Source organism: Temnothorax nylanderi, unplaced genomic scaffold (genome assembly GCF_030848795.1).
Source record: "Temnothorax nylanderi isolate EJ_2023f unplaced genomic scaffold, tnyl_v1.0 TNYL_tig0119_pilon, whole genome shotgun sequence".
Lineage (NCBI taxonomy): Eukaryota > Metazoa > Arthropoda > Insecta > Hymenoptera > Formicidae > Temnothorax > Temnothorax nylanderi.
In genome coordinates, this window is record NW_027249181.1 from 481,795 (window position 1) to 509,496 (window position 27,702).

Here is a 27,702-nt window from a genome sequence, read left to right on the forward strand (position 1 = left end):
ACGGAGACGCTTCTGCATCGCATCGCCTTTACCGTCTGGCATACTGCTCTTCATATAGAGAGCGAGGTGCGTGCGAATCGTACGTGCATGCCCGCCCGACGTGTGTATCAATTAGCATGCGACATAATCATTTACGGATTCTTCGGAGCTGACTTCTGCTTAGTAAAAATTTGACGGAACGTTAATCTGAATATTATGCTATATCCGAAAATATTAATAAAAATCCCGTAGCATTTTATCATATAAATATATTAATCCTTTAAATATCAAAAGCTTTTTTGAACGGCGCTGAAAATAAACACATTTAGGCGTAGCCTTTTATCTCTCGAGCAAACTTTCAATTATAGTTTTTTTTATGATAGAAGATTATGATTAAAAACGCTTTTTTTCAAGCTCTACTTTATTTCTCCTCTTACATAACTGTGCAGCATCGCATGTGCATCGTAGCTCAACCATTCGATGTATGATATTTAATAGGTTTTGGCAGGTTCCAATCGATGCAACCGACTATGCAACCGTTTTTTTAGGAATATCGAACACAATACGCTACTGCGGCACCTGTCGTTGCATAATTTTTCTTGCAATAATGGAACCGACAATGGGAACAACTTACCGTATATCATTAATTTCGAAACAATGGACAATAATGTCACCTACTTCTCTTGGGACAACGCCCATGAAGAGAGTAATAGTATTTTCTACGCACCGAATAGAAAGTTAATAAGACGAAGCTATATATTAACTGTTTCCTCGACCACAGAATACACTAAAATAATACTAGCGCGGCATTTTGATATAAACTTTTTTTATTAATGTTTTGAGAATGAATAATAATGACGTTTTTATTATTTTAAATCTTAATTATACGAACATTTAGCGCGTAATATATTCTCATACATTATTCAAATAAATGCGTTAATTAACCACTTTCCATTTTTGATTACAGCACAATGGCGGCTACGAATCACAACCGAAAAACGTTAATAACATCGCGAGAAATAAGCACCACCAAGTAAGTATTTGTATTTGCTTCTGACAATTATTTACTTATTATATTTATAAAACTTACAATTGTTATAATATATTCCACCCATCACACAAGTTACTTGATATCAGAAAAATTAATTAATTGTAGCAACACCGGAAATTACACTCATCGAAAATATATATTACATAATTATATTATTCTACTAAGGATAGATGTATTAAAAATAGAAAATAGACTGTCGACTGTAGACCAAAGGCTCTCTATCTTATCCACGAGGTTTACCGTGGATCAATGAAAGCTCGCGATTCATCGCTAACTCGCCTCTTTAAGTATTTAATAACGATACAAACGGCGATACACGCGCGAGCGACCGGTTCTCTACATGTCGAACGAATAAGTGCCTTTATTTATTCTGTAAGAGAGGGCACAGAGGCGAAGCTGCATTTGCATTCGAAATGTACGACTTTTGCCTTCACGGTTGGGACCGCTTGTCCCGTCAGATAACATTTCGCTATACAAATTACACGAAATCATTCCCGACGACTTGTCGTCGTTCGTCCGGCTCGTCGAGTACTCGCTTTCAAAATGCAGAAGCTAGAGAGGACGTACACGTGTACGACCTTTCCAAAACGCTGAACTGTCGAAAGAATGCTTTCGCCGCACATTCAAATGGAAATTAATCTCTTTAAGCTATTCTTTTTTTACGCTATAGAGCCGACATAGTCGGCAACTCGTTACTCGCGTGTCGCGACATTAAAATAGAATTATCGCTATGTGCCAGAGCGATGGAAGGTTCCCTGGTTCGACCGCACACTTTCGGCTCTCACATACACGGAATGTGGAATTCTGTAAAAAAAAAATAAGCGATGCGAAATTTAATTGCTGGCAATTTAATCCGGGAAATCGTATTAAATCGCGGCTCGGTTAAAATCCATGATAGCTATAATTGCACGGATCAAAATGAGACACACGTTACACAAACCGCCACTTATAACGTCAGCGGAATAACTTTCTATTAGCGTGCAGCGGAGAGGGAATACCTGATATCCTATCAATAATCAGTACGTTAATTGCTCTCCTTCGCTCTTGCCGATATTTTCCAAGTTTATTTACTATCCACAAATCGATTCTGTAAATCAATTCACGTGACATTTATCTGCCAACCGAGGTTTCTTTAGATATCAGGAAAGTAATAGCGACATAATTTCTCATTTAATTTTCAACCCGTGCCTTTCGGTCGATTTAGAATTCAGGATAAAAGGAATAGGTAACAAGATCGTTTTAGATATTCTTCGTTTCGCTGTCGGGCGGCACATTTTCTGCGCATAAATGACGGTGTCACTGAAAATTATGCGCTAAAATGGCAATAAGGTGACGCATTATACGGCTGGTCGGTATCGGCTACGATGTACCGTCGCGATAACCCGCACGTGTTGACGTCGGATGGGTAATATATTCGCGAAACCCCACACTTATTCGTGTACGGACCACCGCTATTACTGCAGAAATATATGCAGAAACAACGACGACAGCGATCGGTCGTTGCTATTTTCGCGCGTAATATGTATAGAAAGTTACAGACTTTTATTAAAACCTTGTGTATGATTACATGTTGTAAAATATTAAAATAAAATATTATTTTGCTTCTACGATAGAGTATTAACACAAGATATATTTTTATTAATACAATGTGTGTGTACTGGATCCATATAATTATATATTTTTAAAAATATTATTAATATTATTACTATAGTTATATTTTTAATAACGATTTAACGTTTAACGTTTATGTTTAATGACGTCTTTTGAAAAGTAATCATCAAGGTTAAGATCACATGTATCTTAGCCATGTTAATTAATCGTACGGATTCGTTCCGGAAACTATATCATTCGAGATTACATCGCATAGTTATGGGCCGCGCAAAGAATAGTGAAGGTGAGGCGCGTTGGAAGCAGTGATAATTATGCAGAATAGCAATTAGCGTACAGTAAAAACTGTTGCGCAGCTGTTATCGCGTTCGTTCTTATTTCTCGCGACATTGAGGGGTTTCATCGGTCATTTTTGTTCGTATATTGCGTCGTATTTTTACCTGCTCTTCCTAAAAAAAACTCGTGCCTAACGCATATTAGTAACATTCTTCAAAAATAAAAAAAGTGCCGTTCAAAATTCAACAACATACGATTTAAATTACCAGATTTTTGTAAAAGTGTTTTGCTTTAAATTAATTTCCTCTTCGATTATCAATTGCGACGGCAATTCGTTCGCAATGCTGCGATGTAGGAGAGCTAGGGGCTTCTGTCAAATGAATTCGATAATAAAACAAAATTATAAGAACAGAGAGGATAATCCAGCCGTAACGCCATTATCAGTCTTTACACATAATCGATGAATATTAAGCCCACTCATTTGAACGTTATACTTTCAATTAGAAATTAACCGCGAGCAATTAGGTAGATTAACGGTAATTGACATTAGTGGCGAGGCTCGTTGCGTGCATCGAGCTTCTTGCTTCTATAACCGTATATAGAATTAATGTGTTGGTAACGATATAACTCCAATCTATATCTCTATGGAACTTTATATTTCCATAGAGTCTTGTTCTTGAGTATTTGCACTCTTCAGTTTTCGATTTTTTATAGTTTTCATAAAGATCCTTAAGTTTGATCTTGTAACGAAATGAAACATTTAGAGGTCCTTTATGAGAACGCTGATGTAAAAAGTTAGAAATAAAGAATATTTGAGAATAAATATCTTTATTTTGTATTTTTATTTTATGCAAATGATTATAATTTTTGATATATTTAGTAAAATTTTCGTAATTTTTAAAAGCAAACTTTCCATTTCCGTGGTGATCCATTCTACTTTACTCTACTGCGACCGTTGAATATCAAAACATTGCTGAGTTTCTCAATTTTAATAATTCATCCATTATGAAACTTTAATTTCAAGCCAGCCAGCGACATTACCACTTGTTTTCGCCGACGCCTGACTGGCGGCAGGTAATATCCGCGTTTCGCGACTTCCATAGTTAGCCGGGGAAAACGGCCTCGCCCGATCCGACGATCAGGTGCGAGACACCGTAGACTTAAGGGTCTACACACGCGGGCGGTTTCGCGTAGCCGACAGCTGCGGTAGGACCGCGACGTAATAGCAATTTCACACGTGAGGCTAACGGTCAAAGGGATTTATGAGCGGGTGGGTATATAGGCCCGACGCTGCACGCCCCGCGAGAGAAACGAACTCGCTGCGTTATGATCCCATAAAATCAAGTAAGTATTTTTAGAGGCGACCGCCTGACTCTTGTTCTCTCGCCCGGTTCGTTCTGCTTTCTTTTCCGCGACGCCCGTTCATTGTTCAAGCGGCCCTTTATATTTCTGAAACTCAGACGCGCGAGCCCAGTAAACTCGTTTCTCACCTTATTCCTTTCACCTTTTAACTGTTTGTTTCGGATATAAATTGCTTGCAGACCTTATCCAAAAACGTGATGCGCGTATAGAAACTTAACGTCTTTCTACTGTATCTCTTATTTTAGCATTTATATATATGGAATTATTTGTGGACTCAGATTATAGGATTAGATAGGATTACATAATTACGCATGCAAGTGCACGGAATGACATATGCATATGTACGCCGCAGAGGCATTTCGGTTCTATACCGTCGTAATTAGTTATAATACTATAGTCCGATATACAAAGGATTTACCCGCTTAAGAGGACCAGCCAGAGGATTGTTGAATACAGTTGGAAATTATGCGAGCATTAATACGGGAAGGCCAACTTGTCAAACATACAGAATATATTACGTTGAGCTCTGTTGAGCGGAGAATTATTATTTCTGATAAAATTCCTCGACGAGAAATGAGTGTTTAAAGGTAGATAAACACATACAACTGACTATATACAATAGTATGGCTATACGGTATACAGTATGACTATATAATCCGGCATAAATCACGTGAATAATTTTAACAAGCGCCATCAATAACGGAGTACCTTCAACGGCGATGGTACCCGACTGTTGAGGCCCTATAAATGACCCTCGGCTAACCGACGAAGTGCTCGCCGTGGATGCTGTCCGACGAGGAAGAAACCGCAGCAATCGTGCAAAAACGCAGCTTACATCCGCGCTCGTTTGCGCGCCAACTTCTCCATGTAATTTTCGCACGTTCCCCGCGACAAATCATCCGCGCAGCCTTCCGCGACGCGCGTCTCGGCCATCGCCGCGTTCGTGCATCGTATTAAGACGATCTAGCACCGACCACGGCTCGACTGGTAGTGCGAATAGCGTGACTATTTGGTGGGAATCGAAGTCACGCTACCTGCACGAATTCGTTACATCACGCGTCTACGCGCGCGAGCGAGTTCTCCCATCCACGTTCAGGGCCGGGCCGCTTCAACGCGTTCGGAGTGAGAGAAGTGTTTGCGTTAAAATAAAATTGAGAAGTTTGTAACAAAACCTAGCTAAGTACCTGGCTCTTCTTTGTTTTGAATAATTTACAGGAAATTAAGAAACTGACTGAAGAAGAGAAGGAGTTTAGTAAGAAAAAGAGACTTGTCATCAAAAGTTACCTGAATTAGGAATCTTACAATTAATTAAAGAAGATCCGGGCTGAATCTTGGTAGCCTAATAATAAATATTTCTGTGTGAATTTTACTTCTTTCAACTCAGTAAACTGCGCATCGATTAGGTATTTGTCGGTATTAAAGCACAGCTTTTTGTTGGAACAGTAAATCCACGTATTTAAATTGATTTAACTTTTGTTGCTAATATTCTTTTTAAATCAAGAAATTATTGCGACAAATATCATCTCAGTCACGGTTCGAACCTGGACTTATATAATCCGTGACGGGCATCTTTTAATTCGACTATTGAGGTATGTTACTAACAATAAGTATACAAAATTCACACAGAAATATTATTATTAGGCTACCAAGATCCAGCCCGACCGAAAATGGCATCTTCTCTAATTATTTGTAAGATTCATATCGGTTCTATTCTACTTATTGTTGTGAATTAAGAATATTTTTATAAACCGACATAATATGGAACTAACAAAATAATGTTTATAATTTATCGTAAGAAATAAAATATTCTTTCATATCGCAGAGTTGCTTCTCCCTAATTTTTCCAAGTTAGAGTCGATATCGCAACACAATCAATTCTTGTAAACCGAGAGCTCATTTTCAATTGTTAATTGATATATTACATAGTTGCTTGATCACGGTATCGAAAATCTGTTTAATGACGCACGCCTTCGATCACGATACGCAAATAAACGTCGCGGAACGATGATGACTCCGGCGAGCCCGGCCCTGGAACACGCGAGCTAGCATACGTCAGACAAACATGACAGAAGGCGGCGCGATTATCTGACAAAACCGCCGACTGGCCACTGGATATTCTTGCGTATCTTCAGTAGAACCAGGCGAAACACAATACCCGGCAGTGTATCGTTCCGCGGCGAGGAACACAGCGCGCGCATCACCCCGATCTCTCCGCGTCCTCGTCTCTCTCGCGGCGGGATAAACGCAGCGTTCCCGTTAAGGCGCTGGGATTACATGTCGATCTACCCCGCGATAGCGTGTCCTCCGTAAGGACATCGCCATGCCGGAGAATATTGTCGTCAGGATCGTCTACGCGCCGAAGTACTCCAAGGTGGATAGAGCTCTGTGTCGCGAATCGATGGATTTACCGTAAAACCCTGTCAAGTTATTATTCGTGCATGTGATGTTAAGATAATAGTGATTGCTGAAGTGCGAATGCGCTCTATAATTGCGACGTAGATTGTTTAAAAATTGTTTAAATTATAAGCCTGAAGAATATACAGTATTTAAAAATTAGCAGAGTTTAAAAATCAGAGATTTTAACAAATTGTTTATTGAGTGCTATAGCAATTTTTTTTAATATAACACTTTTATAATTTTTTTAAGTACACTTTATATGTTCTACATTTAAACTGTTAGAAATATTTCATAGATATACAACATTATAATTTAAAAATGTTTATTAAAAAAGTTTATTATTATGTATTTTTATTTATTCAAATTATATGTCTATCGAAACTATTAGGGAGAAAATAATGAAAAACAAAATTAATTTGTAGGCGAAAACTAAAGAAATAAAATCTCTCTCCACGGAGAAAATTTGATTGTGTGACATGTTTTACTGGAAAACTATGTTTCGCGGCAATCAGAGACAAATTTTACAGTTTCCGGCTAGGATAGCGAGATAGAGTCGCTCACAAAAGGGTCCTCTTTGAATCAGATCTAGAAAATTTCGTTATGAGTGACGAATTTCACAGAAGAAAGTCTCATTTTATATATTGAACTGATGGCAAAAAAATTTGAAAACGTAATTATTTTAAGAGATGACTTTTCATGTTTTAAACGATAATGTCTAATGCTGTATTTTTTTAATTACTTATAAACACGACAAAATAATTTTTTAAATTATTTTAGTATTTATAATTACTATGGATTAAAATTATCTTTCAATATTTTTGCTGTTATATATAATATTCGCAACGTTTTATAAATCATCTTTTTGCTATATTTGAATAAATCATCGAATTACAGGTGCAGACATCAGCAGTGGTGTCAACACCTGCGAGGACGCCGGGTGTCGGCGCGGATTCAACGATGACGGGACCGGGAAAGGGCGGAGGTCGCGTGACGGAGGTGATGGAGCTCTGTTACGTCACCGAGAGGATCATCGCCCTTTGGTATAGAGAGGATGCGCAGGGTGTCCTCGAACATGCCACGACCCTTCTGCGCGGGAAACATGCCGATAATTACATGGTGAGAATTCGAATAACTCTCATAACTCTTTGCTATTCTTTCTCTCGAGATAAAAAAAAGAAAGCGTTATATACATCTCGCAACATTAGTCAGTGTTGATAATTTTATTACAAATATTACAATTTATATAAGGTTTTTCTTATGTAGATATAACAATGATTTATAATTTAAGAAAATAAAATCATAAAATTATGTTTTATAGTATTTCTTCTCTATGTTTACTTTTGCAATTTTCTGAAGATTTTTGATTTCTTGGGCTTTCAGATCTTCAATTTGTCATCACCCGGCCGACCCGGCGAGCCGAATACGAGGGAAGCTGGATGGCCGCAGGGATTAGCGCCAAGTTTGGAGAGACTGTGTGCTCTCTGCAAGGAGCTGGACTCCTGGCTAAACGGCGCTTCTAATCGCGTCGTTGTTCTGCATGCCAGGTGAGTGCGATTTCCAAATATTGATCTTTCGATCCCTCGTAATAGACTTTAACAGAAAAGATGATAACCAAGTTTTATAAATTATAAATTATGAGCTACCTTAATATAATCTACCTCTATTACGAAGAAAAATAATACTGAACGAATCCCTCAAGGTGAATAGAAATCGTTTTCAAAAGATACAAGTTATGAGCGCCGAACTCTCTATGTACGCACTTGTACGCATTCGTGACCTGGTTTTTGTAGAACGGCCAATGTTCAAGTGATCGGCCGCAAAAGCCATAATTTTGCCGCGGTATACGTTCACCGCCCCTTCGAAACTCCGCGCCCATAACTTCCCGTTAGTCATTTCCATTCATCGTGAATAATAACGTCATTAGACCGCGATCGGCCCGCGGCGAAAAATCTTTTCGTATCCTATCTCGTAACGGAGAAGGTACGGAACCGACATTGCGCGTTCGCGGTACCAAGTTAACGTTATCGTTCTCTCTTCAGGGGCGGCAAGGAGCGGCTGGGTGTGGCAGTGTCCGCTTATATGAACTACAGCAGCATCTGCGGGGGACGCGATCAAGCGTTGGACAGGTTCGCCATGAGAAGGTTCCTCGACGACAAGATCGGATCGCTGCAGGTTCCGTCGCATCGAAGGTAACGAGAGAGAAAGATGGAGAGAAAGTCGCATGCATACTACCTGTTGACGTGCGACGTTAAAACTCATTCTCGTATTTGCACTCGCAAATAATTCAGACAGCGTCATAAAATCATTTACGAGCGTGTGCGTATATCACAAGATGTTTATAAGTTTATTACTTCTTAATTCCTGTCTTAATCGTTGCGTGTTTAATATAATCTCTTTCTTGCATTTTATTTTAATTCTAATTCGTTGACACTTTTAATGACAAGCAATTGATGATGCCGAAAAATCTTACTTCATAAATCCGCTTTACGATATTTCATATTTGATTGACTGATTGTATCTGACATTTCACAAGTTAAAGTAATTTTTTATCTTATTGTATACTATACTGCCTAATTTTAGAGCGTGAATATTGGAAAGAGTGCTTTTTAAATAATATTTCACGATTTAAAATTTAGAAATTGAGACAATAATATTTATAATAATGCAATAATTCACTAATATAAATTCTTTGGCTTTTTTTGCTGCTATCTTTTTCTTTTCGAGAGCCGAAAGCTTATTAATTCTGAATTAAATAAAACGGATGTAAGAAACGCGTGCTTAACTGAATTTAAATGTGAAGATTGCTGTTTTTACGTTTCAACGACGCATTTGACGTTTATCACGGAAGCCGTACAGTTTCTTTAAATTTATATCGCACCAGGAAGAAGGAGCGTATAACTAGTCCGCGTTTATTACTATGGCGATCCCATTAAGAGGGACACCTTACGTCCTTGAGTAGCCATCCTCGCTATCCTATTTGTTATCCATTCTACGCACCATCGACCTGAAATGTCGAGTCCTCATTATCTAGTCGTCATCATCTTCAATCATCCTTGCTCGTTTTCTGCCATCCTTCGTGTTCCTCCGCCGCCATTAATCATGTTGATACCTATCCGATCATTCCTCCATAATGTATTCCGGATATTCGTTCGGGATTCCTCAGAACTTCGGAATAGCATCGACGACTTTTAAAATTGCGATTCCATAATCGCTTCGTTCACACCATGATTACAACATTTACTGGCGAGGAAAAGATCGCGAGGCGAGATGGCAATAACGAAATAAAATGATCGGCCATGTTGCGCACTTAACGTTCTTGTTGTTGAAAAGATGTTTCTGTCAGCCGGTTCTATCGCGCGTACTACGAACCATTGATCTAAAGATAGCGAGCTCTCATCATCATCATCATCATCATCGGCAGTCTTATCGTTTACTTCATCGCCGTGTCGTCGTATGCATTCATAATGACCGTAATGAAACGCGGCCGGGCTTGCACGCAGCTGTCCCTTTTAATCTCGTTCGCACTTATAGGCATCGTAATATTTTCCAACTTAAATGCAACCTGATTTGAGAAAAAAGTTTTTCTCGCTTACATAAGAAGAATTAGAATGCATCGATAAACTAAAGATAATCTTATTTACCGTGCATATGATTCAAAAATATATATGGTTATTCGAATAATTATGTATATGTATATAATGATGTTAAATTATCATTTATCGCGCGAACAATCAATAATCGATTCTAGAATCAATTACCTAAATAAAACTGGTTACACGTATAAATAATGATGTCGAATTATTGAAAATACGTATTTTGTGTAATAAGTTATTTCCCCAGCTAATTATTGGAATAAAAATTTTTGTTTTTATAATGCTGCTTATATAACTAATAACGCTGAAGTATTTGAACTAATTATTGGATCTTTATTACGAATAAATATTTTCCGAATGGACCACACGAATAATTATTCGGATAATTATGCAATTAAATAATTATATTGAACTTTTCCTCATTTTTCGATCTCAACGATCTACTTATTGCTTTTGTTATTCTTATTTTTTCACATACGTTTCCATTCCTTTCGTGATTTATGCTCGCGATTCGATTAACCGATTCCTTTTAAACAAACGCAACCCATCCGGCAGTTTATCGCGCGTATTACGCGCCATCGACCCCGCCGCAATCACGACCGCCGTATCATTACCGTCATCGTCGTCCTTATCATCGTCCTTGTCATCCGCGTCGTTGTACGCATTCATAATGATCGTAATGAGCCGCGACCGAGGTGCGCCCGCGTGCGTGGCGACTTCCTTGCCGCTTCTTCTTCTTCTTCTTCTTCTCCTCCTCCTCCTCCTTCTCCTCCTCCTCCTTCTCCTTCTTCTTCTTCTTCTTTTTCTTCTCCTTCTTCTTGCTTGTCATATTGCCTTCCCTTCGTGGTCCTCACGCTCCTCCGGTTCTGCCTACCGGAGTTCCTCCATTAATTCCGCGAGCCGCGAGCATTAGCATGTCGTTAGCGTGGCTGCGCTTTCGCGAGCGTATGAAACCATTACTAGCCTCTGAGAGATCTCTTACGACGAATGATGTCGAACGTTAGTGGCACGTACTCCTATCTGCATGCTCGTCCGACATGCACACCTCTTCGTGTCACGAGTCAAGGCTTCCATTGGCCGAACCATCAATCCCATTCATCATGTTTCTCATGCATGCGCGCATTTGCGGCTTGAGAGAAATTTGCCTCTTCGTTTTCTTTCGCCTCGCAATGTTGGTCGTACCAGGAAGATCGCCTCTCACACCTTCGGTAGACCTCATCGATTTATCGTTCATTATTTATGATATTCATCTTTAGTCCTTTAAATCATCCGATCGAAGATCGGGAATTGGATTTGAAATTGAAAATGTAATGGCACACTTACTTTTAGATGTCAAATATAATAATGGTCTCCTGGATTTTCCAGGTACATCGAGTACTTCAGCGGACTGCTGTCAGGCTCTCTGAGGATCAGCCAGTCGCCATTGTACCTGACCCACCTGACAGTCCTCGGAGTGCCGCTCTTCGAGCCGACGGGCTGTCGAGCCTTTCTTAAAGTATACGAAGGACTTACACCGGTTTACACTTCGGATCTATATTCGGTGACGAATGCGCGCGAATTTACAGTTAATCTCGGCGGACTACGACTGAGGGGTGACATCTTGGTCAAGTGCTATCATAGGGTATACTCGAAGCAGACGAGAGAAGTCATGTTTTCCCTCCAGGTAAGAAAGCAGAGTGTACACAATAGATCTATATTTCAAACATATAATAATACATTTTTGTTATATATTTATATTTATATTGAAAATTGACATTACAAAATTTGTATTACTTATTGTTAGTTTACAATGTAGTTTCGTAATGTTTAATTTCGCGTATTTTCATAAAATTATACAACATTGTAATGTAAATCGAGTAATATCGATCTAACTATATCCGTCACGTATAAATACATCATGCATGATGTATTTATGATAAATGTGTTATAGCATGCAAGTGACACGACGTAAAATCAGAGGCATAAATGATAGTTTATGCAAAGCTGTTCGTCAATAATTACAAGGACAGCGAAGTAGATCTACGTGTGTTCGTGAAAAAAGACAATCAACATTTGCGCGTTAGTTTTATGCCTGTTAGGCAAATAACATCCTTTGAAAACGATTAACGATAATAACTAGATACGCTTCTTCCTGAATACGGAAAAAACCAATATACGAGAACTATGTGTAAAAATACATCGATCGCGATATGTTACATCAAGTTTTATTTTGTTAGCATGACGAGACTTATGCAGAAAAAATCGCACTTGTTTAAATTGATTGATGTTATAATGTACATGTTACGCAAACCGAGAGTAGCGTTGGAATTTGCATACTTGCAATCTCTTATAATTGATCTCTCTATCGTATTTTACATCAGTAATTTATATATATATATCTACTCTACATATCAGAAACCACGCCTTTTGAAAAATTTCGTTCTTAAAGTTCAAATCTTCAGCAAGAATAAATCGATTGCAAAATCTTAGGAAGACTCTACAAACACGAGAATACTTAGTAGTAGCATACTGCATGACTTTAAGCAAGATTAATCGTCTCTGCCAATCAGTGATTACGTCGCGCATATTCTCACATCGACCATTGTTCTCTCAGTTCCACACGTGCGTAATTACGGAGAACGTCGTCTCCTTCCCGCGATCGGAACTCGACGTCGCCTGCGATGATCCTCGATGCCCGCCCGACAGCGTGGTGACACTCTACTTCGCCACCGACGCGAAACGTCAGGACGGCCCAGTCCCAGCGCCGACACCCGCCGTGCCGCATGCATCGGCGCATCACGATCCCATCCTGCATTGGGATAGCTACACGAATCTCGAGATCAGCGACGACGGTGAGTGTGAATTTCTTCATACTCTTGACGTGGTTATTCGAAGGTGACAGTGACATGGAAAAGTTATGACTCATTTTAGAACACATACAATATAATTTATCAAAAAAATTTTTTTAAGATTTGTTATAGTTAAGTATTGATTAGCTTGTCTTGATTATTGGTATTTGAACAACTGTCATACAAGCTAGTTAAAGTAAATTATCTTATAACGAGTTATTAATTTCCACGTCTCAAAATTGAACGTGGATTGGATGAGATATAGAATTTCATATAAAGTCTGCTTTCTGAATTCTACTATTCTATTGTGCTAATAGAATTTGCAAATATTTGGCAATAGACGATACAATATGATAAACGAGACACGTAAATGTAGAATAACATCGTTAACGTTTCTAAATCGCTCACATAAAATACATAACACGACGGATATTCAAGTGTACGACACGACGACGTCGCAATAGGAACAAATTCTTATCAAGCATTTCTTGTTTACAATATGATTCTTGAAAGTGGAAACGCTAGAGTCGGTCTCTCGCGTCGTAACTTTGACGGTACGAGCTTGCCGATTAATTTATCGATATCGTGAAAGCCACGACCCGCGGTCCACATCAGGGGAACTCATCGTTGTCGAGTAGTACCCACTAATTTTCGTCGTAATGGCACCCAATTAACCTCGATCTGACAGCGAGAGCTAGTCAGAAATACAACTTGGCTAGTGTTCACCGCGCGGGAGGGAGGGAGCGTGCTAGACGAAAGAGCAGCAGTCAGTATAGTGCATTTAGAACGGCTGACTAACACCGCCGGAAATATGTTCTGCCAAGTGGAAGGAAAATGGCGGTTTATCGCGACGGGGGCGATTTCCACGGCTGGAAATAGATCAAAGGTCGGCCCGATGGATGGGCAAGGTCCATCGTGTTAGCTGCTTCCGAGTATAGCGTTTCTACCCCGTCGCTGCCTATTTAGATCTTCACTTTTCTTCGGTGCCCCAGTCTGACTTTTTGATGAGATAAGTAAAGTGGCTGTCATGATGAATACCCGCGATACAAAATGTATTTTCTAAATTCAATTGAGAATATCATGGAAAAGCATACGTGACAATTTAAAAAAATTATATGAAGATGAAAAATATTCGTTAAAACCTTACGTTGAAAAATGGAAAACTTTTTAAATTAATTTTCTAAATTTAATTAAGATTGCAAGAGAATTGTAACAATATTTTTTTCAATTTCTTTTTAAATCCTTTTATTTAATTTTAATAATTAAATTAATAACGCAGCCACTGAATGCAATATTCAAATTAATGAAATCTCATTACCAAAAAAAAAAGATTCGCATTCGTTACACGACTTTATCCATGCTTAGCAGGGAGTAATAGGATCTAATATAGCGATTTGTTCTGCTCGGTATACTGCTTTAATCGAGACGATTGCGTCATCGCCATGATTCCTCCAAAAGCACGCGCCGGCAACACGGGGCGACCAATGCTCCCGGAGTCAATTCGTTTCGTTAGCGATCGGCCGGTGGGTTCCAATAAAGCTGTGACCCAAATTGCGCGCAATGCTAAATCGGCGCCGTTTGTTGGCGGGACGAGGAGTGACGGTGGACGAGACCGGAAAGAAAAATGGAGGGTGCCCGCGTGAGCGCGGCGTCACCCTGCGGCCGAAGGGATCGAGACGAATAGATCAATGGATAGGTCGAGCCGATTGAATGCCGGTAGTTTAACCGCAATACCGTCGGCGACCCATCTGCCGGATACCCACCCCCTCCCTCCCTCACCTATTTGCCGACTGAAGGGTGTGACCAAACTGAAATCAATTCCACCTCTCGCTAGCCAGGCGTTTCCGCGAGCGAAAGAGATCCGTGTATCCTGTCGTTGTCAGAAGCGATCGATTATCGAGATCCTTCCGCATAATTCGGCGCCTGGATTACCGCACTTAGTTTCTCCCCGTTCCGATTGTTCGGGGATTGATATATATTTGGATATTTATAATTAAAAATTAAGATTGATTTAACTATAGCTAGCCACATTTATTTTCGAGTCCTTAATTCGCCACTCCGGTCCGTGAGACCACTCGACTTTGTCGCATTGTCATTTTCATTCTAAATTAATATTTTTAAGCTTGTAACGTAGGAATTGGAAATACAGAGTCTGAATAAGATGTTAATGATAATATCAGGTCGAGAAAATTGATTTCTCGATGATTTGAGTTTAAACTGAACTTATTATAAGGATATTAAGAAAATTATGTTATTATGTGAAAACTGGAAAACCGAAAAACGTTCAGTTGGACTGGTATGTGGCGAGTTAGGGTTAAATACGAGTATACAGGCAGAATGTACATATACAAATTATGCCATAAAACTGTTTAACTGAAGATTTTATTTCTGCGCCGATAAACAATCATGCAAGCTGTAAAGAAAGCACGATTGTACTCATTCTGAACTATCTCGACAGGCAACACACGCGATTTCCCAAGCCGTTCGCCTTAATTGTCCCCGTATTGAGAGTTCAGACGTTCTAAATCACACTTAAATCGTTCCAGTCCCACTCGTGGCCGTCAAGTATCGAAGCGATTTGTCGCCGGCGGGCGCGCCCGCGCCCGCATCAATTGGCATTCGAGCCTTCGATTTGCGCCGCTACTTTGTCTAATGATTTAATGCGCAAGTCCGCGCGATTGCGATTTTCCTCGCTGCCGGGTGAAAGCAAAGAGTTAAGAGGCGACGTATTTTCACGTCGCGAGACAAACGTTTACTGGCACGAAGAGAGTCTCTTCCCGTTCGGCGAATCGGCGAGTGTAACGAACTCTGATCGAGACGAGAAGTTCGTACGGGCTTCCGCCTGACGGAAGCGTCGCGATTCCCACACGTTGCACCCACGCGACCAGAGTATAAGTTTCCTACGGCGCTATCCTCGCATGAACGATCTGCTTTAACGACCCGCTGAGTTATATGAATCAGCGCGAAAAAAGTTTTTCAACTCCTTTGATCGGGTGACGCGCGAAGCGAGGCGGAAATGTAATGAATCTTCCATGTTTCCGGGTAATTGCGTGCGAATCTAGTCTGTATGTTCGATCCCTTGAGTTGACCTGTTTAAGAAACTGTGAAGTATAGTGGAAAAGTAAAATTAAAGACGAGCCTATTTAAATTGATACATCCGAGAAAAGGGTTTATATTCAAGCTGAAAGCGGAAACAATTTTCTAATTTAAAAAACGGATATTTGATATAAATATTTATATAATACATAAATATTGATACGGGATAAATATATATAAATATATATACAAAAAGAATAATCGAAAAATAAACGGAGAGGATGACAATAAATTGAATAAATGTATTTTATTAGAGTCGGTCCGATTGCATCAAATTCATCGCGTTAGACCAGGAAGTAACAAAAGTCGTGGAAGCTGCATCGTGTGGAAAGGGATGGAAAGCGGCACAATATAGGAGATTTTCATGGTGGTGGGGAGTCCGCGCGGGTTTATTCTTGGCGTCGAGACGCCATGGATGGGGATAGAGCTTAACAGTTTTCGCGCGCTTCTATACGTAACCGTGCCAGAGAGTCTCAGTTCGATTCTTGTTTCACCCGTGATCGATAGTGTACTCTCTACCTACACAATTTGGTATTCCTATCATTTATATCGATAAACACGAGATTTTATTGGTGATTACGCATAATTATGCTATTGCGACAACGGCAGAATCGTGAGCAGACTGGCAAAAGTGGCGAGCGTTTCGAGTAAGCTAATTTTGTGTTCTTTCTATTAACATAGCGATTTAAATGATTAAACCTAAATTTATTTATTGCAACGTTGAAGCAAACTGAAAAGCGCGCAATTTTGAGTATTTTCATATTTCAAAATAGCACTTTCTCAATCTGTTATTATGTGACTTAGAATTTCAAGTTAAATTATATATATTTAATGTCGTAATCGTGTAATTTGCTGCATGATACATCTCTCGAGATATTTCTTCTGGCTGCTTTCTATTGCGATTTTGTAACGTTTTTATAACGATTTCGTAACAAGTATTCGTTCAACGTTTCGTGATACTCGCGACTGGAGATTGACCTTAATTTTACGGTCTACCGTTAAGGCGACACTTCACGCAGGATAGAGTCTTTTGATCCAAAATTGGCGAACCGGCTTGACCGGGCTACTCTCGCTCCGAGAATCGCCTTCGGACCGTGCTACGAGAAAGTTGGTTCTTGGAAAGTGTAGATTGAGCTTGATCTGAGAAAACACCCCATAGTTGGCAGCCGCCGTAGATATACGTGTGATTTCCGTTCATATGCAAAATATAATTTCTCTGTAAACAAAAAAGAGAAACATTAACATCAATATCCTATTACTTCTTTCTTTACTTTCCTCTCAACGTAACACTTCTGTCCAGTTATTGAATATTCATTGATATGCACTGAAAAAAAAAATACTTAGATCCAAGAAACTATTTTTTCACATAGTACCAATGGCTTATTTACTTAATATAAACTTAAATTAAGTAAAAATATCTAATTCTAAATAAATATGTGATTATATTAAGTAAATAAGCCATTGGTACTATGTGAAAAAATATTTTCTTGGATCTAAGTATTTTTTTTTTTTTTAGTGTGGAGACTCTTATTGTATAAAAATTACTTTTATTTTATATTATATTATTTTTTATATTATTATACGGAAAAACTTGTGAAAAAAATACTGAAGTAACAAAAATATTTATGGCAAAATTTAAAAAATAAAAATTCACCGCAGAAATGAGGTGATGAAATATGAGAGAAATGTTAAGTAGTAACGGACACTAGCAAACAGACGTCTGGTTTTCGCACGCGTGAACCACTTGACACGCGACGAGCTTTTAGCGCCTGATAGCCGTATTAGATTGTAACTTTTATATCTCTGAAGGAGTAAAACTAGCGTTTTGTCGATCCTCCAAAATCCCGTTCGTGGCCGTCAACCTCCGATCTTTTGTTTGGCCGCTGTCGAAGAAATTGTGCGGTAAAACAAGAAGAGAAAATCGCCGCTTAATAGGAACAGGAGAAAGAGATAGAGGTGGAGCAGTGAGGACAGAAAACAGAGACAAGAGCCCATTGTCTTGTCGTTCGGTCGTACGTCTTCCCGCTGTTACGTCACCATTGTTTACTCCAATCCCTGTGCAGCTTCCTCCGCGCAGGGCCGCCTCCAGCAATTTTATTTTACCACTTCGATGTCCATTGTAGGAAGAGAAATCGTTTTTTGCCTCGGCTAAATGTCAATACCAAAATTTCCGGTATTGCTTGTGCTGCATTGAAACAGTCGTCGAACTGAACAACCGTTATTTCCAAATTTAAGGTGCCTACGTCATGATCTTCGGAGAAAAGGGTTAACATTTTTACGATCTTAAAATCTGATTCTTACTTTCACAAAATGTATATAATAAAATGATTTGAAATAATTAAATTGTTGACGGGAAGGTAGTGATTGATATGTCACGAGAAGATTAATATCACAGAATGAGATGTAAATTGAGTATAACGTTACACGTTCAAGAACCACGTGCTTTAAATTTATACGACTTTCCTGGCTGGCAGCGCTGCACTATCGATTTAATTGATCATTCCTGGCATCTTTTGATCGTTGATAAAGAGATACCCGAGTAAATGGCGTCGTTTCATATTCGCGTGATGTTACCGAGACGGACGCATAATGCGTCATGTCGTCTTACGCACAAATCGTCCGCGCGTCCTTGTCCCAGATTGGCTGCCTAGGAATACATCGTCGTTTGCCGACGGTGGCCGACCAACTTTTCGCTCTATCTTCGTTACTCGACAGTAGAAATAGCCGCGTTACGCTCGGACGAGCGCGAGGCAGTAAATCGGTGGTTGCGATCCGCTAGTGGTTCACCCGCCGTATATCCGGATCTTTTACAGATACCCAATCGTAAATTACTTGCCTGAGAATAAGTAAATAAGAGCTAACGTAATATACGGAGTATCCCAGACTTGCCAATCTTAAAGGTATTTTTTTTCTTCTGAAAATTACGAAGTAAATTATGGAGTAATTTACGAAAGTATCAATATCATTTCAGACGCTTAGAATATCGAGCGTCAATATGGGAGGTGAAATGTCAACAAGTTTCGATTAATTCGACCTTCTATGGCTGTCTCGCAATCTTCGTATCAATCTCAATATCTCGCATACCACTTTCAAAATCAATAAATTTCTTGTTATTAATGCAAACGCTGACACGCCGATGATTTTAGAAAACAAACACGGTTTTACATGTATATCAAGCGATCTAAACGATTGCGGTTATAATTACGGGTTGTCGAAGCTTCGCGTATCGCAGGTGACGCCACGCGATAACATAACAGTGTCCATATACGGTAACCCTGTAACGGCTAAATAAGCAAGTGACGCGTAATAATGGTGCAGCGCAGGTGAGCCAATTATTCCTAAACGCATCCCACGCGCGTTTATGCGCGGATCGCGGGCGATTGCGTGCCACGTTACGCGTTATGATCCCGGCGCCTAATATTATTAGGCTACCGGGTAGCGAGGCCAGCCTATTCTTGTTTAACGCGGCATATCCGCGCGCGATGCAAATGTGCCTGCGCGTGCTCCCGTTCATCGTGATGGGCAATCAGCAGCAGAATCACGTATCACGCGCCCCGAGATGCGCGCTTCGTGCCAACCTGAAACGTACATGCGTGTGCGATTGGGAACTCATGCCACGCGAATCTTACGTAATGAATACGCTTCCGCGTCCGATATGAATCTCTTATACTGACGTATTGTGTGGCGCTTGGGATGTTGTAAATACCCCTGTTAATTGTGAGTAGCTTCTTCTATCTCAACTTCCTGGTGGTTTGGTATCTCTCAATTTAGTGACGGATGAAGCGTTTTGCTAGTGCCGTAAATATGGAATTTTCTAAGAATAAAGCTAATCGAATATCTCGATGAATTTAATTATTAAAAATATTTTAGGGGTATTATAATGAACCAAACTTCTTGATAGTTTTGTGTCTCTTAATTTAGTAACGGATGAAACGTTTTGCTAGTATTATAAATATGGAGTTTTCTAGAAATAAGGCTAATCAGATATCTCGATGAATTTAATTATTAAAAATATTTGACGGGTATTATAACGATCTAAACTTCCTGATAGTTAAAGTGTCTCCCAATTTAGTGACGGATGAAGATAGAGTTTCCTGGAAATAAAACTAATCGAATATCTCGATGAATTTAATATTTAAAAATATTTGAGAGAAATTCAAACTCATAATATTTCTTGTAAAAGTCTCTTATAATCAAGCTCTATTGCTTCATCAACGATAACGGTAGCACATCATAAGCGGGATGTAAGTTCATGCTTGGCAAATTCTGGCGCGAATACCCGGGGACTACGTGCGGTGATCATAATATATAAGCGATCAATCTTTTCGATTTAACGCGCAATCCGCGCGATCACAATTACCCCTAACGATAATTGCACCCTTCGTCATAATTTCACCTTATTGTCGGCGCGCGTCGCGTCGTTGTCCCGCGCTAAGCGTTAGTGCATTAGCATTCGTCACGAGCACCTGGTACACATACGACGATCGTGAATGTGCGACATCGCGGTACGTGCGTTCTTTTGAAAGAAGAAACGCATTACACGACTCGCGTGCCGCGCGCGCGGTAGCAAAGGGGTGGTAGTACTTGCGACTCGTTCTTACTTGCGTACACGTGCGTACGTTTCGGCGCGCAACGCCGGACGATGAATTATTAATTACCGGCTATTCATTCGCGACTATACCTACGGCATCGTAACATAACGGCGAGGCGCCCAAAAGAAAGCCGTGAGAAAGAACCGTGCGAAGAGAGAAGTAAGAAAAAGGCCGAGAAAAAGGCTCCCGACTGTTTCAGCCAATATAGGTATTATCATACTAATGTGAAATGTGCTGGAAGATAGGGATTTAGGCTAATCGAGGAACGTGTTCTGGAATCTCGTCGAAACGGACGGATTCACCAAACACACCTGACGTACGTACGTCTTAATGATCTTCCGAGCGAGCCATTTGAGCGGCCACGGTTCGCATCGCGGCCCGCCTTTCCCGAGCCGCGGCCTTTAATTTCGGTATCGTAGCGGCACGGTACGAATCATCGCAGACGCTCGTCAATTTGGTCTCGATCCGAGTGCGGGAACCGTTTTCTCGTGCGCGCCAAATAACGGCGGTGTGCGTGCGCGTATGCGCGCGCGGGATCGACGTGTGCGATCACAGCCGCGCCGAGAAAGACGACGACGAGACGACGAAGACGACGTAGCCGGCCGGCTTGCGCGGTGGGCCGAGAGTTGCCGTAGAAGGATCGGCGACTGGAGGCCGCGTTCGAATGAGTAGAGGGGTCTCCGCGAGAAACACGACGATACTCTCATATACCATGGAACGAGACGCGCACACGTGCACACGTGCGATCTCCACGTAATACGAGGAAACACGTGCACCATAGTACGTTACCAATGGGTAACGGAGCGGCGGAGTGTGCATATGAGTGGAAATGCATGAATCAAACGAGCCTCACGTTCTTGTCGATTGTTTTCCGTCCGAGTAGGTATATATGCGTGCAAAATAAAAGCCATCAATGAGACCGCGTCGTTTGATATAGCCATGCGTTCATTATTTATACGCGCGCAACAATCCGATTCCATATTCAGCGATCTTATGATTTATTATTATTAATTATAAAATATGACGTCCTTAAAGAGCCGTCATTCGAACAAATACACGAGAAAGTACTTGTGGCCCACTTACACAAAGGTGCTTCAGAAAGTACGTTACTCGAATCGAACGTACGATCTTATACGTCAGCATACGTCCTGAATACACACGCGTCTCTCGTACCTGAATTTCAAAGGAACAGAGTTCGTGTGTGCATCACGAAGGAAAACGAAGCTGCGTGATTCGGTCTGCATATCTGCACGCACGTGATCGCCGTGCGTGCATGCGTTTATATGGAGCTGCAAGTGCTGCGACGAGGAGAGGCAACTCCCCGAAACTCCATATCGCCAACTTCTTGCGTAGGATGCAGGCTTGGCCGCCGATGATGATGACGAGGACAGTGGTGCTGGTGGTGGTGGTTAACGCGAATGACGGTGGTGGTGGTGGTGGTGGTCGTGATCGCTATCGTGTGGCATTTGCAACGCACAGTGCCGTTTCTGTGCTCCCGGTGAACGGAACACGCGTTGTTTTCTCGTTAGCCGTTGAGTCTCTCTTTCAAATAAGTCGCTGAAGAAGTATCGATAGCTTCACCGAAGGACTAGTTGGTGCGTGTCCTCATTAGGAATCGTTTTGTGTTTAGTGCAACTTGGATTCTATGGCTGACGTTATTGCAGTTTGATACACAAGAAAGTTTTTGGTACGATAATAAAAGAAACCTAATCGCAACGAGTGAATCAATAATTAAAATTAAGCTGTAAAACTAAACGAGCAAAAAAATTAGATACGACAAACGGAAAACAGTTGTTTGGCTCTATTTAAAAAAATTATTATTATAAAGATCTTTAATTATTTTACTGTATGAATTAGATGTATAATTAAAATTGCTTTTGATCGATTTTTATGTTCATAGATTAATTTTGTGTGAGTAAAACGTATTACTAATCAAAAGTCCTAATCATAGTTAATAGAAATTCGCGCGAGTCTTCCCTTTGTGGGATTCCCTACGGCTACCACGCCTCCGTCTCTCGCATTTTTGTCATCGGTCACGGAACGTGTACCCCTGACCGGATCTCAGAGTGCCCACTTCCCATCGGCTTACGCATCTCTATAAGGCTGTCAAACGAGTAATTCATCCTTATGTCTTGTTCTTTCTCTCCAATCTCTCCCTCTCTCTCCCTTTTTCTTTCGCATCCAGTACTACTTGCTCACCTTCTCTCCCCGTCTCGCCCTTCGTCGGCCATCTGAAGATAATGACGGCCTACTATGCCAATGAATAGCATCCAGAGGAAGGATGCTAAATTTTAGTACCTTGTACATGAGCGACCTGTCCTTCGTCGAGTTGGAGGACTAGCGAAGGACGGGAAAGAGTGAAATGGTTATGCGATGCGAAATGAAAAGGTTTTTTTTGATATACGAATACACAGTGCTATTGTATGCATTGAAAGATCCACGTGGGCGGCTGCTTTGTTATGCAGATCAGTCGCTCGGTTAATTATGATAGTCGTTTCGTTCGCTACGAAGTTGCAATTAGAGTTTCGAAACGTTTGAACGAGTATTAATGCATTTTTAAGAAATTACTTATCTGCAAATATTTTTAAAGAGAGAATTTCTGTTTATTTTTATGTAAATGGTAACATAACTTTGATTCAACGACTGCATTATTAGAACCGCTGTCGATCTACTACTACTAAGACTCCGCATCGCGCTAATAGCATCGTGTTCCACTTCCTCTTAGAATCTCTCCCATTTCCATTACAAGCCGAAGGGCGTAAGTCGCCAAGAAAGTTTCAATTTACATCCGCACTTGAATATGCAGAAGGAAACCCACCGGGCGTCGTAAACCTGTCAAGCACGCGGGATCGCATCCTTAAATTTCCCGTACTCGCTACTACCATATCCGCACTCGCGCGTGTCGCGCTTGTCCCACCCCTGAATTCCGCGGTTAAATCATGGCTTGTAAAATAAGTTAACAGCCGCGATTAACTATAAATTCGCGCTCTCGGAACAGCAGGGAAAGAGGGAGAAAGCGAGCGTGCGAGCCGGCTAAAGCGATGACGTTCTCGCGCGAGAATCTAATTACCATATCCAGCCTCTGGTATCGGTACGCGAATGCGCTCCGTGCTCGCACGTGCGCGATTCGTTCGCGCGGCGTTGCAGTGAGAAATTGAAATAGTTGGCGGTTGCCATCGTCGTCGAGTTGTCCTGACGACTACCGATGGTCACGCGAACCACGTGTCATCGCGTTTCACTCCGCCAGAATGCATCAACTAAAGAAACAACGTGTATAATCGTCACCGCAGAGTATCTTTTTCAATGATCTAGCTGGACAATAATAATGAAGAATTGATTAAATAAAAAATTAATTGTTGAAACAAATTTTATATAAAAATGTATTGTGCAGAACAGTTTACTTTTTCTATCAGTACTATGATTGCATTAAATATCTGAGCTTGCACTGATGAAGTAGCATAAAAAGCATAAAGCATAGAAAAATTTATTAAATTGATTAAATAAAATTAATTGTTGAAACAAATTTTATATAAAAATATATTGCGTAAAACAGTTTACTTTTTCTATCATTACTATAATTGTATTAAATATTTGAGCTTGCACTGATGAAGTGACATCATTAGTACTTATGGCTCACCGATTTGCCAAAGATAATCGATATTGTTTCCGCGAAGATGGTCTCTTGTAGAGATAAGGTTTATCAGTTTGTACACTCGGACGATTTTACGACGCGCATTGCGACGTCGATATCGCGTCGATATCGTCTTTAGATAGATCTATACAATCGCGAGACTATTATAGTATTAATTAATTGGTATCGCGTCCCACGCTTCGCGTTTGCGCAGCTCGTAATCGGTCGCTTTGACGTTTATATTAGGACACCGGGAAATTTATGTCGCGCTCTTGCGGAAGATTGTTTGTTCCAGGCAAAACTCGTTAAACTTGTAAATCGGGGCAACGTTAAACGACGACGATATTTTACGTTGCTTTGAATAAACGCTATCGGGTTCGATTTAAATTTCCTTTCTATACTACTCCCCCACAAACTTCCTTCAAAAATGCAAAATATTCTAAACTATCTTTCTGTTGGCTATGCCTGGATATTTGCATCTGAAAGAATATATTATTAAAAACTGTATTATTCAATTTGTTATAAATGTAGATTGTTACGTCTCTATCTGTCCATTTTACCACTTCCATCATTGTGCATGTCAAATGCATGAGAATTTTTACATGCTAATATTCAACAAGCTTTCCTATCAGTGATGGAATTTAAATTTACATATTACAGATGCATTTTCCGCGTATATCAGAGACAGTGCTCCGAGACACCTCGATTATCCATCGCTCGCGGATGATGAATGACTGCGATAAATCGCGCGCGAGCCGATTTCGTCCTTGATGCGGCGCGGCGCGGCGCGGCGCGGCGCGGCGCGGCGGCATGGCACGCCGCATCGCCGCGCGCGAAGCGCAAAAAGCACGACGCATGTCGAAGAAATTGCAATAAGGGTCGGACGGAGAGCTAGTCGACGGTATCATTTGGCGCGATAAATCCCCGACCGATTCGCGTTGGAGCGTGCGGCCGACGGCGACGCCGCTATCCGCCGCCGTGATCAGCGGCCGCGGCCGCAGCTTGCAGCTGCGGCCCAAGTGCGCGCGTTAAGCACGCTTTCTGGATCGCGCTCGCAAATTTATATCCGCATCGCTCTCGGATGTGTGTGATAAACGGGAAAATCGCTCGCATTTTTGAGATACGCCGCGCCGCTTGCGGTTTCGAGCACAAACTCGTCTCTCCGCGAGAGCAGGAAGCCCCAGGGTTAATTAATATATCTTTAAAGGATAGTTAATCGTCCCCTTTGCGTTACGGTATGCGTAATTGCACCGTTACGGTTGTCTCGCACTTTATGCGGACAGAATATAGCGCTATTAGCATTCCCGTCGTGTCGCTATTTTTAGTACGCTCGCGCGCGTCGCTTCAGCGGCAATTTAATCATACTTATGTAGACCATTGCATGTCTGGATTATGAGATGCCGTCGATAATTTAATAGAATCGACCCGTTAATGGCTACCCATCACTTTTATCCAAACGATGCGTCAATCTCGAAAACCCGCGGACGAGCGTGTCCCGGGTAAATGCTCCGGAGCACGCAATTCGGCGACGCAACGTCGCGCCTTTCCTTCGGGCCATTACTTTCACGTGGCGCGTCGATGAGAACTTGCTTCATTAAATCAGCCAAAAATCATCGGCCGCGCCTTCCGGCCGAATCTCCGTTCCTCGAACAAGTCTCGAGGTGGTCTCGAAGTAGGTGGTATTACGGCGCGTCGACGTATAATGCGATCTCGAATTTAAGACCGTTTAAGAAAAATTACGGGCACCGCGTTTGCGAGCACCGCGAGACTTTTTATTCGCAATAATTGCAAAACATCACGAATCCCTTTGGCGTTATTAACGTAAAAACAGACAACAAGGTTATCGATTGTATGCCGGTACATTTCACGCTTTCATCGCGTCTTCATCAGCATCATTAAATCCTCGTATACAACATCGCCGACAGTCGTGTAGCCCGTATTCGAAGTTTCATCATCGTGCTCTGAAAGAGGCTGCATTGCGACGATTGCGACGGTAATAATCTTCGATCGGCGGGCAACGACAGAATCCTCGTTCTTAAATGTGTATACATGCGAAAATGGGTTCTGCTCGCTCATACAACACTGTATTCATTGTAAAACTAATCTTAGATGGTCTTTAAATTATACAACCTTCTTATAATTACCAAAATTTGATTAGAATTGCATATCACAATATTCTTTGTCATCTAATATTAATTTTGATTTAATTTGTTCTACTTGTCATAATCATCCTAAACATTTTATTGTATTAACACTGTTTTATGAACAAACGGAAATATATAGAGCCTGTTTAATAAATTTATTTTACAGCTCCAGTACTTTTAAATGCTGTTCTGTTTGCGCTTGTATATTACAAGCAATTAAATGCATTTCAACTGCCCGAGGTGATAGATTAGCCGTCATTGATAGAACGCGCGGGCCGATTCAAGTATAATAAGCGAGAATCGCTTAAATAAAAATGATTTATACCAGGCGCGATGTGTCAACGAGATAGCGACGACGTGGATTGAATTCAGATGAGGCTTCCCGCACGGCCCTAAGAAATTATACCCGGTGTCCTTCGTGGAATCTCGCTCGTGATGATCCTAAATTAGCCCGATCGCCGATCTCGATCGCGTCATTATCGCGGTACACTTGTTCATAAAGACGAGATAGTAGCGTTTTATAATTCGTTACGATCGTTATATATTTTTTCAGATTTTATCGTGAACATGTAGTGAAGTTTTTGCCTTCTTTACACGACATTAGTAATGAGCGAAATACACAGCTTTATGAAAGGGTGAAGAGTTATATTGCAAAATATAGCTCGAACTGTTTGAGTTACTAAAATCACGAGACTTTAGTTGATTAAAGCTCTAACTATCTCAAGCTTATACGAATGATAAAATTTGGTAACGCACTCCGCGACGTTGATATATTTATCTCCTCTAATTCTCTCTCGGGTGAAAAAATACAAATGTAAATTTACTCAGAGGTATCAGTTCTGTCTTATAAAATATAGGATACACAGCGTACAAATAACATGACACGTGACATGTTTTGCAAATGCCGGAGCGGTCGTTCCAGCCGGCGAGGTGAACGAACATTCCGCCAGTCAAATTACGTTAAAACCCAGCCCAAACGCGCGTTCACGTATCGCCCCGCATAGACAAATAATTATACCCCAGAAATTCTAATTAAGCCGATAATCTAACGGCTGTAATTGGTGTGTGATTGCGTTAGCGTAGAAACGCTGTCATCGGAGAAAGACGTAGAGCGTGACAGGGGCCTAAGGCGCAAACAGGCGCAA

At 40.8% G+C, this 27,702-nt stretch overlaps 1 protein-coding gene and 1 long non-coding RNA gene across 12 annotated transcripts in view; one reads left to right on the plus strand and one right to left on the minus strand.

Moving 5' to 3' along the window:
• Positions 1-27,702, plus strand: part of By (focal adhesion protein tensin) — a 172,951-nt gene that overhangs the window by 126,233 nt on the left and 19,016 nt on the right. For 10 of the 11 annotated variants that reach the window (XM_071713033.1, XM_071713035.1, XM_071713038.1 and 7 more), the window contains 6 exons: positions 947-1,012; positions 7,568-7,789; positions 8,054-8,217; positions 8,713-8,862; positions 11,632-11,929; positions 12,860-13,097. In XM_071713033.1, the coding sequence (XP_071569134.1) occupies positions 947-1,012; positions 7,568-7,789; positions 8,054-8,217; positions 8,713-8,862; positions 11,632-11,929; positions 12,860-13,097 (1,138 nt within the window). Of the gene's footprint in view, positions 1-946; positions 1,013-6,503; positions 6,648-7,567; positions 7,790-8,053; positions 8,218-8,712; positions 8,863-11,631; positions 11,930-12,859; positions 13,098-27,702 lie in introns of those variants that run through there. The other variant, XM_071713042.1, reaches the window with a different exon arrangement.
• On the minus strand, positions 367-6,179 carry LOC139776413 (uncharacterized). Its single transcript, XR_011719066.1, has 2 exons — positions 4,985-6,179; positions 367-1,834 (listed from the first exon to the last, which is right to left on the minus strand). It is a non-coding gene; the product is annotated as an uncharacterized lncRNA (long non-coding RNA).